We start from the raw sequence: 12,379 nt of genomic DNA, 5'->3' as shown, positions 1-12,379 counted from the left end.
GGGGCGTTATCAAGGCACATCTCTGTCAAATTTCAGCTCATTTGGTTGTAATACCAGGGTACAGGGGCCAAAATATACAGTTTTGGTCTAAAATTGACCAAAAAATCTCAATAAAATCATTTTAGAGGCAGATATGAAAAAACTGAGAAAAAAGCATCAAGGTATTGGCCCATTCTACCCCTGTGCCAAATTTCAGGTCATTCGGTCTAGGAACGGCGGAGATGAATCACTTTGAAGATTTGACAGGAGAAGAAGAAAGAAGAAACATTACGAATACAATATATTTCACCATACTATGTATGGCTGAAATATAAAAAAAGATAACCCTTACCTACCGACCCTAATATTTTCAGGACTGAAACAGGAAGCACAACATTTTCTTTCCCATGCATCTGAGAAACATGACATTGAATTGGTATGGCCTTATGTCAGGATTGTAGGATTGTTTTTTTATTCCATGCACGTGAATAATAAGGAAGTCTTTAGAAGATAATGTTTGAAAGGAATTACTCAACATCGTATCCTCTTTAATTGCCTCGGAATTTTACGACAATCAGTAATGTTGGTGCATCCATATATATGTGGAGAGTGTCCATCATAGTTGAATTCATATAGTTTATTCTTTATATCATCCATATATTTTTCATAGGTACAATGTACCTTGTAAACTGTTTGCGTGATTACGTACAGAAATTAATGGCTTTTATAATTCCCAACAAAGTGCATGATAACATCTGTAGGATATTGCCACGTAATTGGTATAGCTCATAGCAATTTTATCAGTTTCATCAGTCATTTCCAACAAAGCAGCTGCTGTAGATGGAAATTGGAATTCCTTTCTGCTATTAGCAGTGTAAAATTCTAATAACCACAGATAGTAAATTTTGTCTTTGATGTGAAATCTTGGGGTTATAGATAAAATGTAAGGCCTGCTTTTGGGCTTATGACCAAATGACTTGCTCTGCTTGCATGGGCAACCTTGATCTTGTGAAGATAAAGCTGTACAACTATCGCCAAAAAGCCCTCAAGCAAGTATATGATTTTGGAAACGGTCATATGTTTCAGACAACCTAGATACTTACTACTACTTACTTCTTTCATCAGTATAAGAAAAGCATGTTGAATCGGACAAAGGTTCTGATAGTAATACTTGAAATCTAAGCTTGTTTAATTTACTCAAACTATATTGATAGATATCAACACTATTGTTTTCAATGTTAGTGCTGTCCTCGGTGCTGAAGATCCAGTTGTGTCCACATTTGACATTCTGCTGGAAAGCTTACTGGATTGACCAAAATGAAGTGATTTTAACAAAGTCCATAATACCTTGAGCATGCACGCACACATACGCAATGGCACCATCCCCCGTCCCCCCCCACACAAACGATCCACTCACGCACCCCCCCCCCCCCACACACACACACACAAAATACGTCACATAAATGGCAACACAAGCAGGCATGCACGCACACACATACACATAGTGCTATCATGGTTCAGTCACATTCCTAAATCTGTCATGGTACATTTGGCATTGAAATGCGAAGTAGAATAATAGTATGCATATTTATTTATCATGTATTGAATGATTACAAAAGAAACAGGTGGCAGCAGATTTTACGACATCTATATTTGAATAACAAGAACGTTATCCATATCTTTCTTCTAGCATATTGATTTAAGAGATAGTCCTCAAGCAACAACTGTTCTAACAGATGGCACAGTTCAATGACCTGCGTTGAATATATGAAGATATATATACAGTATATATATTCCCAGTTTGCAACAGTCATATATCATTTATACTAACCTCGCACCTCCTGTCCCCTTTGACATCTATCAGAGCTTCCCATGGGCTTGTTACAAGTAGCAAGATTTAATGATATTTGTTTTGTGCAGCTATGAGAACTAAAAGGGGAAATAATTTTCCCTCTTTTTTTTTGCATCCTGATTGGATCATATATTAATATAAGAAGAAAGAAGAGGCAGTCAGAGAGTAGACCCTGTAATTCGTGTTATGATATGAAAATTTTGAATATTTGATTTATATACTTTCGCAGTTGACACCAAAACACTCGGAAATTTGTTCTTTCATTCTGAAAGGTCCCTAAAAGCAATATCTCAACCTTCTCCCATCTGGTTGATTTAGTTAACAATACAAATTTGGTGCTGAATGGCAAACGTAGCTAGAGTTAATTTAATAGTCTAATCTAATTGTCTAATTTTCTCATTCTTGTGAGCTGCCAGCTTGCAGACTTGATGGTCAACAAAATATATTAATAAGGTCTTCAACATGAAAACCATCCACTAAATCAAGACTGGCCCATTGAAATTTGCTGCTCAAAATACAGAAAATAGCACTTTGGAGAGTTACGAAGTTCAACATTTCCTATGGAGCATGTCCCAAACTCCTCCACATTACTCTTGCCTTCAGCACTCGTTGAGGTGATATACTCCATCAAATATGACCGCTCTTGAGCTGGGTAGAGCCCTGTGGTATCCCCTTCTCTGCATGAGGTCTTTGTGTCACACACAATGAAGTCCCAGTCCTAGCTCATCCATCTACACATGACCAGAGGAGTCATGCTCCACTTATCCATTAAGGCTCAAAGTTCTTCTTTTTTTTCGAAGAACTCTGGCATGCTTAGCCCCAAAAATCTATTGTGTACAGGAAAAAAGATTTGGGTGCACAACATAGAGTAGAAGTATCAGCAAAATACACTGCTTGTCTTCAAATCCTTGAACAAGTAATCCTGTACAAGTTTTTTCATTTTTTTCTGACTCTTAAATGTCCAAAATATTCATAACTTTACACAAATATTTAGGTGCTCTGGTGCACCCACAGTCAAAATTTAGGTTCATAGCTCCAATTTTAGGTGCACAATTCATTTTCAAATGCACCCAGCATTTTGAGCCCTGATATGGTTTAAGGTTGATAGCCTCCATAGCAGGCATATGGGGCCTTTTTCCTTCTTTTTTTTGGCTCATAATACACTTCTGCTGGCCATTTCTTTTTGTACTGGGTTACTTGATTGTTAACCCTGTAATGGCCAGCAAATGTGTATTATGAGCCAAAAAAAGATGGAAAAAGGCCCTAGAGAGCCTGCTATGGAGGCTATAAGGTTGCTTCAAACAGTAAGAAACCAATATTGTCACTTCTATCCAGTGTAAGCCATGACCGCGGGTCAGACAAATGAACCTGTTTACCTGTCCGGACAGTGACACAACTGCGCAGTTGTGCCTCAGTAGTTAAGAAGAATGCCTGCCTCCGTCCGTTTCAATGGACCGATCCCTCACGCCGCACATCCTACTCCTCTAGGAAACAATCTTCCTCCTCTAAATGCGGAAGCCGTCCGTCGTGAATTGTGAGCGCTCCCCCAATGGCGCATTAGCGGAGAAAGCGCTTCCATTATAATCCATCAATGGATTATGCAGATTAGTTGTATCCTAATCTCTGAAAACATTATCATTTATTTCAGATCTCACGGTTAAGATGTCAGTATAGCAAAACGGCTTTGAAAAGCCTTAATCGCTAGCGGCAGTTCTTTTCTTTAATGGTGTATCTTGTAATATTTGTGCTAATGTTGGTGTCAAGTGTCTTGTTCTCAGATGTCCTAATCTTTATAGTTTGATATAGTTTGTAGATAGTGTTGATACGTTTGAGTCCACAACTTGCTTTAATTCTGCAGTAAAGAGAAAATGTGTAAAGAGAAAATGTGTTTGCAAAACACTAGAAATTCCACCCCTTTTTGACGTTCAACTTTGATGCGTTATGACTTGAAGTTTCTTGAGCACAAATGTGTATATCAATATTTTCAAGCCCATTGTCTGGAACAATGCTTCAACAAATTATTACAGATGCAAACGATTTTATTTGCACCCCCGGTAGCAGGGGTCACAGCTTTTCTGTACGTAACGTATTGCCCTGTCAGTTGTAAAGGATATCAGATTTGAAAGTGTTAGATGATCTGAAAAATGAATACATGGATCACTGATTGTAAGGCCAGATTAATGTTGTTTTTAGTGTGATAAATTTTCAGCTAGCTGAAAGTTGCTTGAAAGTTATAAAAAGTTAAACAATCATTAGGTACCCTTTGTATAATATAGTTTTTCATTATATAACCTAGCCTGGTATCCAGTTGTTTTACAACTCCCAAGTTTCTTATACCCTCTCTACAGAAGAGACTCAGGAGCTATGATACATGTATGTCTGGATACCATGCTATACATTGTATGTAAGCATCAACTGAACTGAACTGCACTGAAGCATCAATGAGCAAGGGAATCAGTAGAAAAATGTTTCATGGTCTAAAAACAATTTTGAGGATGAAAATAAGACGTGTGGTGGTCTTCTTACAGTTTAGTATCCATGCTATGTTGCTGTCAATATTGAAATATTTGCAGTGTTTTTTTTTCACTTTTTTTCACATTGAAAAGTTTTCGAATGCAATTTCCCGACACTTAGTTTATATGTATATCCAATGTATTACCACTGTGTTTCCAAATTGTTTCAACCTTGAACATAAAACACCAATGAAATCTCTTCTCCCCTTCTCCCGGAAAAATAAGTCCTCATGAAACAAAATGAAGTTACACAGCAGAGCCTGTAATCACCAAGACAATGCTGTGCATTACTGGTTTCTCAGAACACTGGTGTCCCTTTTGCGTGATTTGTGTGTTTCGAGTGAAAGGGAATGCAAACAGGGCTAGCTCTAGTCACGTCACGGGGCTAATTGGAGATGTGTCCTTGAGGCAAAATCCTCCGACTTTGCCCAGGACCCAGTTTCTTTGTCTCTCATTTTTCAAAACAAGCTGTACTGTCCCATTGACAATTCCTTAAAGGCGATTCACACAAACACAAATCTCCAATCCACCTCCCATAGAAAAAAGAGCACAGGTCTTTTCATTGTTTTGTTTGGAGAATCACAATTTAGGGAATGAGCATTTTATATGAATGAAGGAATGAATTTTATTGCTCAACAATCACACAGGGAACAATGTATGGCAACCAATAACAACTAATAGTTATGTGTATGTGAAGAAACTAAGAGTTACTGGTAGTAAGTACTTTCCACATCAGATGGTGCATCAGACAGCACCCATCTCCTTTTCTGTAGCCAGTGGGCCACACAGTTTTGTGAAATCATTACAGCAGGTGGCTAGTCCATGATTTTGTTCAGCTACATGCGCATGTACAAGTTCTATGCAGAGAAAGAAGCATGTACCATTTTTTAAGCGTTTGGTATGACTCAGTCGGTAAGTCACAACCTACTGAGAGCAAGGTGAAGGACAGAGAGGATGGAAATAAATTAATGATTGGAAAGGAATCCTGCCTGTACACTGTAAGTCTAGATGCACCTATCACTATCGGTCAATTCGGCCACCGGAAGCAGTTTCAGAATTACCAGATGAAACTCTGGTCCTGTTCCCTAGAGAGTCAAAGTGTTATTACTCCTGCTTGGATTGTAGATTGATCAGGTTGGTTGAAATTCTAGGGGACCAGTTTTAATTATGTATCAGTGCTCTACAGCAATGCCTCTTCGGTCGAGTTGGAATTTGATACTGGTACCACGGGTCCACTTATCACTTGGAAGTGCCACACTTTAATAAAACATGTTTGCTTGGAACTTGCTGTGGGCTACTTATACGTCATAAAGCTACCTTCCGACCAACATAAGGATGTCATAAGGCTACTTTATGCCTGCAGTTAAGATTTTAATCATCCCCAGTGGACAAAGGGAGCAATCTTGGCGAGATGCAGGGCTGACCTTAATGTGTAAATACTGCCGGGGAAGGCATAAAAAAATATTATGTATCATTGGCATCTCTTGGCACTCAAGTATGGTTGGGATGGGTCATTTATTGTGATGTTAAACAAATATGCCTGGGAAGAAAAAGCCAGAGTTGTGATGAGAGCTGTGTGAGTAATCTTCTCAGTGCACCTTATGCAATAAAATCGGTGAGGACTGTATCAAAACTACCCCTCTGGTAAACCATAAAGAACTACATTTGTAGTTATGCATGCTGCTTTATTTCAGGTGAGGCTCACTGCTTTCTAAATCCTTTTCAAACTCTACACTCCAACTTGTTATCGGATGTGCAGTTAAGTTAACTGCTACTTGAAATGGCTCGCTTTTCATATGGTGACCATATGTTATGGTGACTTAATGTCTGCCAGAAATATGTCGTTCTAGTAAAAAAGTTTCAATTTTGAATGTCTAGATTTTACAGTATTTTTTTTGGGGGGGGGGCTGTCCTTCAGTGTTTTGACCTTGGGAGAACATGCATCATTTGGGCAAGAGAAAAATTTGAAACATGAGAAGGGTTTTGATTGGGTGATGATGTCAAAGGCTGGTTGTGTCCATTGGTTGCCTAGCAACATAGGCAGGATGACTGACACGTAATGCAGACAGCATGGCTAATGTTTGGGAACAGGTGAAGGCTGTCCCAAGGAGAACGTTGGTTCACCAAAACAGTCGGGAATTTACTGTTTGTTTCAGAGATGAAGGACTGTAGAGGGCAGTGGAAAATGAGATAGAGTTTTATCTCCAGAAGAAAGATGACCAGCCAAAAATGGTGAAAATCACAGTTGACTAAGTTGTCAACTGTCATGATGAACAGTGAATTTCCAGTGTATTTTAACCTGTGATTGGGGATGTCCCTGTGGCCCAACTGGTAGCAACCTCACTCACTCACTATTGAGCTCCTGGTTCGGTTTAGGTAACTGGGAGGCATCAGTTTAATCCTGGGTGTGGCATCTCGGTTGGGGCTGCACCTATCTTTTGGAAGGGACCTAAAATGGGGGGTCCTGTATTTAAGGATGTTAAAGCATGTTAAGGGGGAAGGTTTGTCAACCCATTCCTCTAGACAAAATACCCTTCTATTCATGTACTGAAGCAGTATGGAAACCTAGTAGTCCTACAGTGTACATGTACAAATGTATGTCCACGACAAGGGTCAGGAACGAACCAAAGACCTAGATCAAGATACAGTCCCCTTTTCCTTGCTAATCCTCCAGACCCAACCCTGGGATAATAGGAAGGATTTCTCCACCATGTAGCTGAGTGTGTGTTTTCAGGAGTGATGACACCACACACCGTGTAGCTATTGATTTTCCTGGCCCGTTACCTCCGACACAGACACATCCATAACAAGTCAGCATCACAGACTGTCCCAATCCAATTGACATTGGGTTTCTGCCAGACAGGGTGCAGAAAGCAGTCCACACCGTTTCTCCATGCAGATTGTAACGCCAACTTGGGGTCTCAAAATTGAATCTCTGCTTGACAAGTCACAAATCATGGACATACAAATGTATGATGCTTGCTACAGATGATGTAAAGGAGACCAGTTATAATGAAAGTTGTTAGGGGGACAAAAGTTGGTTGTGTCTTACATCAAGTCCTACCCACTGCCAACATATTATATATTAATATCAATCTCTTTACCCCATACTTTTGCAAAAAGTATGGGGTATAGAGGTATTGTTTGTTTGACCTACCAGTCTAATATTTTTCTGAAAATCCAAGAAGCAACAAATTTAATTGGTGTGGCCTCAGCTTTGAAGCTAAAATGTAAGACCAAGATGTAAAATTTGTATGTGCATAGATTACATGTACATTGTAATTTCCCGTTTGAATGGCACATTTAAAGATCTCACAAAAGGCTAACATTTTGTTTTCCACTTATATCTTTATTATCATGCCCCTTATACTTCATTCTCCTTGATTAATCCCCTTTGCCTTTTTAGTATAAAGCACTTACATGTATTTCTCATTTTCCCCTACCTGTGAAAATTGGAACAGCCCTTTGATGGCATTCAGAAGCATACATCATCATCAATTTTTCAGCGTGACATTAAAAGGAAACCATTAAGATTTAGGGATATACATGCTTCAGCTTTCTGGGATTGATTTGTCTGATTGAAAAGAAGATGGGAAGAAACGAAATGAAAGGATTACCTTGGAGACAACTAATGGTCCGACAGTCTGCTGATAGACTTCATATTCAAATTCATCTCGCAGTGGAGTGATTCTTAGAATGAGTTAGATGCAGGTAGTGAAAAGACCTACTGCGCTTTGCAAACATTGACGGAATGCAGTTTCATTCAAATTCTATATGTGAATCACATAGAATCAAATGTACTAGTACTTGTACAGTACGCTATTTTTACATCTTACAGTTTTGTAAGAGGTACTGAATAAGTGAAATTACTATTCTTATTTTCCCACAATGCTAACATGCAATAACTGTTTCCATTGCACTCTAAATGTTATTTGTAACTTGTGTGTAACAAATCATCACCAGAAACCACCATAAATACATGTAGTATGATAGCACTTATACACGTACCTGCAGCGTTCCCGCCAGGTTCTTGAAAGTATGCGTCCAAATATCTGGGAGGGGGGCATTGAGCGCCGGAGGCGCGAGACGAGCGCCGCAGGCGCTCGCATTCTAGGGGGGTCCGGGGGCATGCTCCCCCGGGAAAATTTGGATTTTTAAACCCTCTAAAACACATTTTCCTGCAATTTGAGAGGAAAATCATGCGCTTGAGATTGGATGTCGGTTGCCTCTTTACTCCCGTTATTCAGTCATCGACAACCGCCCTCTCGAACCCCAAAAATACGTAAATATTAAAAAAAAAACTATAATCACAGGGAATCAGCCTTCCGTGATCTGGCCCGGGTATAATTTCTCCAGACCTGAAAAATTTGGATTTTTGATGCTTCGCAACAGGGCTCTAGCCAGTTCGTCAGCTCATGGAAAAATTCTGCCAATTTCTTCCGTCATTGAATAAAAAAAATTTCTACCTCGTGCGATCGATGTTGCGCCCTCCCTCATCAAATAGTTTTCCGAGACGATAAAATCACGACGCCATCACACTTTGTGTTTTTTCTTCCCGATGATTTTACTCAAATTTTTCGAATCGGTGGGGTTTTACAAGGCCGTGCCGTCATTTTCCACGAGCGTGCGTTTGTTTCCTGCGACCTCAGGTAACCCCGTTTTCGGCGTGAAATCTTTGGCTGGATTTCTTTTCAAATAGACCAAGAACGTTATACATTACTCGAAGGAGGACGATCTGCTGCCTCTTTGGCAGTGATCAGTGCCGGTGTAGCCTTGAAGCAGTAGCCAGAAAGACGTTCCAACGTGCTGGGCGCTGCGATCGACCGCCCGTCTTGGGAGGGGGGCGTGCAGCGCCATGTGCCACGGAGGCCAACGTCAGTGCACAGCCGACTCGATCAACGCTTGACAACAATATTGCGGCCCCTTTTTTGCCACAAATTTTGTCTTTTTGAAACAAAAGAAATTTTGGAAATAAGAAACAAAGTGTATAGTTTTGGATTCTTCACTTATTTACCGCGCACCGCTTTTTGTAACTTGGATAAATGGGGAAAATTTAATAGTAAATTGTTAGCAGCTAGGGAAGAAACTTGCCAAACGACACGGGCGGCTACCAATATCACAAAACAACGTCACGTGCGCTAATACTCGGTAACCAATGACAGAGAAAATCATTACATTTATCAAACGCTGATTGGTTATTAAGATGATTGGATTTGGACCTGGTGGCCAATCTAGACTGCTGTCAAAGATACCGACTGCCAATCAACTGCCCACAGCGTGAGAACTTTTGTTGAGATGTGCAACACTCGCGCAGAACAGTTTGTTTGTTCAATACTAGTATTACCCACAAATCTTTAACAAATACATGAAAATGAGGACAAGTAAGTATCATGTTCAAATCAGAATATAAAATCTGCATAAGATTTCTTCCAGTGTTACAGAATGCTGACTGTCAGATGTATTTCACGGACTACAAGAAATTTTACATTGCGCAACGAACAGCTCAGACTCAATTCAGACTGACTGGTGCGTGGCTGGGTGTGTCAGACATGGGTCCGCTAGTTGTAAAACGTGCCGCGCTCCGCCCCATGCCCCATACTACCGGGATGACCGGAATGTGAACAATTTGAAGTATAAATTGTAAAGATAGAATTCCTTCTTATAAAGACAGATTTTTTTTAAAGATTCCAGATACATTTTGTACAGTGGTGCTACAGGTCAGTCTTTCTTACAGATTTGTTATGGACGCATTCAGCCGAGCCGAGTGCGTCTTTCCAGAAAAAAATGCGTCCAAAGACGTAAAGACGTATGCCTGGCGGGAACGCTGCGTACCTGTACAACCATTTGTAACTAAAGCATGGTCCTATGCATTTTTCATGATTATGTGTGTGGAACAATCACTGTGGTGGATGTTTTACCTCCTTTATAATATGTCTTTGATGATGAGAGGACCGTTACATGTATACCTCAAGACTGAATGTAAATAAAACATCATCATTAGTGTTATTATTATACATTATTCACAAAGATGTACATGAAACGGGTGTTTACCCTATTTCCGCCTGTAAAGTTTTTCTATGGTAAAGGGTGGGACAGTGAAATATAAAGTGCCAAGTACATTCACCTGTCTCGTAGTGGTATATATAGACTTATTTATGATGCTAGAAGAACCTGGCATATTTTTCTTCAGCATTATATGATACAAATATTCTTATTCTTTCTACTTGTAATGTAGGGATGGTTGTGAAATAAAAGTACCTTATTCTACTCTGATTCAATGTCGTTGCAGTTAGTATCTATGACCTTGGTATGGTAATTGATATACAAATGCTTTCCATAAATATGACATGATACAACAGTTCCCCTTATTTTTGCCTGTGATGTTTTGGAGCAGTGATGGTACGGATATTTAGATATAAGCATGCCATGTACCACTCTGGTTCAATATCAGACATGATTAATGACCCAGAAATTTCCTGACAAACGAGGGAACCTTTCGACAGGAGGATCTGGCGTCGGAGCCTCTTTTTTATGGCCCGGCTGAGCGTGATTTCCTCAGATCACCTGGTCTCTGATTATTACCCGCGTTTCCGCGATGATGCCAGTCGACGGAGTGTGCGCTAGCCGGCGGATGTGATATTCAGGGGAGTGCTGTAGCAGGGGGGAATCTGACTCTAGTGGAACTAACGACGTTAGAACCAGGGCTGTGGCTGGGTCCTCTGTGGAGTAACGTTGTCGGGAGCGTCCTGATTTCTGAGATGACAGGGAAAGAAGGGAAGGCTTTACCTGGACAGGGGAGGACTAGGGGTGGTGGCAAGACCCGTAAGGTTGGTGTGCAGCTCCAGAAACAATTTCCTGCTCGTCACACTTTAAAGACTTTGTACATTCTCCTTTCACAAATTTGCACCTTACTTCAGAAATTCCCTCACATTTCAGCTGACATTTCTATGCAGGCAGTGAATGAAGGCTTCAAACCTAAGATTTGATTTTTGAAGAAACTGTTATCTATTTTCTTTTCTGTTGCTAATTCAGAACAAGCAAAATAGCAAATTTTGTACTTTTGTACAAAAATGTTGATTTTTTTTCATAGAGGGGTGCATTATTATTACATATAGACATGTATGTGTACGTAAGTGTTATTCGGTGAAGCCTATCCATACAAGCTGGGTTAATGGATGTCACACATGATTCCATAGGAAATCATTCTGAAAAATGGCTTAATTGATTTATTGGTGCTGAGGAAATTAGGGCCGCCATATGCTAGACATGCGAGGGCACTTTCCTCCTGTTTTTTGTGTCTAGGGAATTTAGCTGGTGCTCTGATGTTTATGTATCTTAAGAGACTTTATTTTGCTGAAAACATATTTGGGAAACAGCCACTTCTATATTTTGAACCAGGCTAGATGTACTGAAGTTTGAACATTTAACAACTTCTGGCTTATTTTGGAAACAGCCACGTCTATGTTTTACACAGCTTTTATTTCTGACATATGGTGTTAACATGAATATTTTATGGATTGGATTTTTAAAAATTCTCTTATGTTTTGATATTACAAAATAACTATCTGACAATGTAACATCTGCACCATGGCATTCAAAAACGAGGGAGTGCAAAATGTAAATGACATTATTTTTGGCCATGATAGCAATAGTATTTTTGAAGCTGTCAACTTCAGTGTGGTAGTCATCTTTTTATTTCTATCAGTTCCAGCAAAAATTGGAATAAGAAGACCTTTTGCCCAATGTGATAAATCATCATACAGGGATCTTATTTTAACAAGGAAAATCTTTTATCACTTATTGGAAGCACCATGAATCATTAAATGATTTATTTCTCATCATATTAATTGTAAATACGCAGGAGTCATGAATATAGTGCATGTGCATTAAAGTATAATTCATTGCGCACTATGAATATATATGTGTACTCCTTTGGTTCAAACTAAGGATTCAAATTAGGTGAAAGAACACATTGTCAAGCTTCTTGCAAGTTGTGCCAAATTTTAGCACTCCTTGTTGCCTAAGTTAACGTAAT

General features: G+C 39.5%; 1 protein-coding gene across 3 annotated transcripts in view; it reads left to right on the top strand.

Moving 5' to 3' along the window:
• The window catches only part of LOC118403184 (G patch domain-containing protein 8-like), a 186,424-nt gene that overhangs the window by 24,831 nt on the left and 149,214 nt on the right, over positions 1–12,379 (top strand). Inside the window, exon 1 of one of the 3 annotated variants that reach the window (XM_035801748.1) lies at positions 10,955–11,171. The exons of 1 other annotated variant lie outside the window; for it this stretch is intronic. In XM_035801748.1, the coding sequence (XP_035657641.1) occupies positions 11,103–11,171 (69 nt within the window). In that variant the 5' untranslated portion in view covers positions 10,955–11,102. Of the gene's footprint in view, positions 1–10,954; positions 11,172–12,379 lie in introns of those variants that run through there. One more of the 3 variants, XM_035801744.1, reaches the window with a different exon arrangement.

This window comes from Branchiostoma floridae, chromosome 16 (genome assembly GCF_000003815.2).
Source record: "Branchiostoma floridae strain S238N-H82 chromosome 16, Bfl_VNyyK, whole genome shotgun sequence".
Lineage (NCBI taxonomy): Eukaryota > Metazoa > Chordata > Leptocardii > Amphioxiformes > Branchiostomatidae > Branchiostoma > Branchiostoma floridae.
Note: the sequence above shows the minus strand (reverse complement) of the source record. Positions and strands in the feature narration are given on the sequence as shown.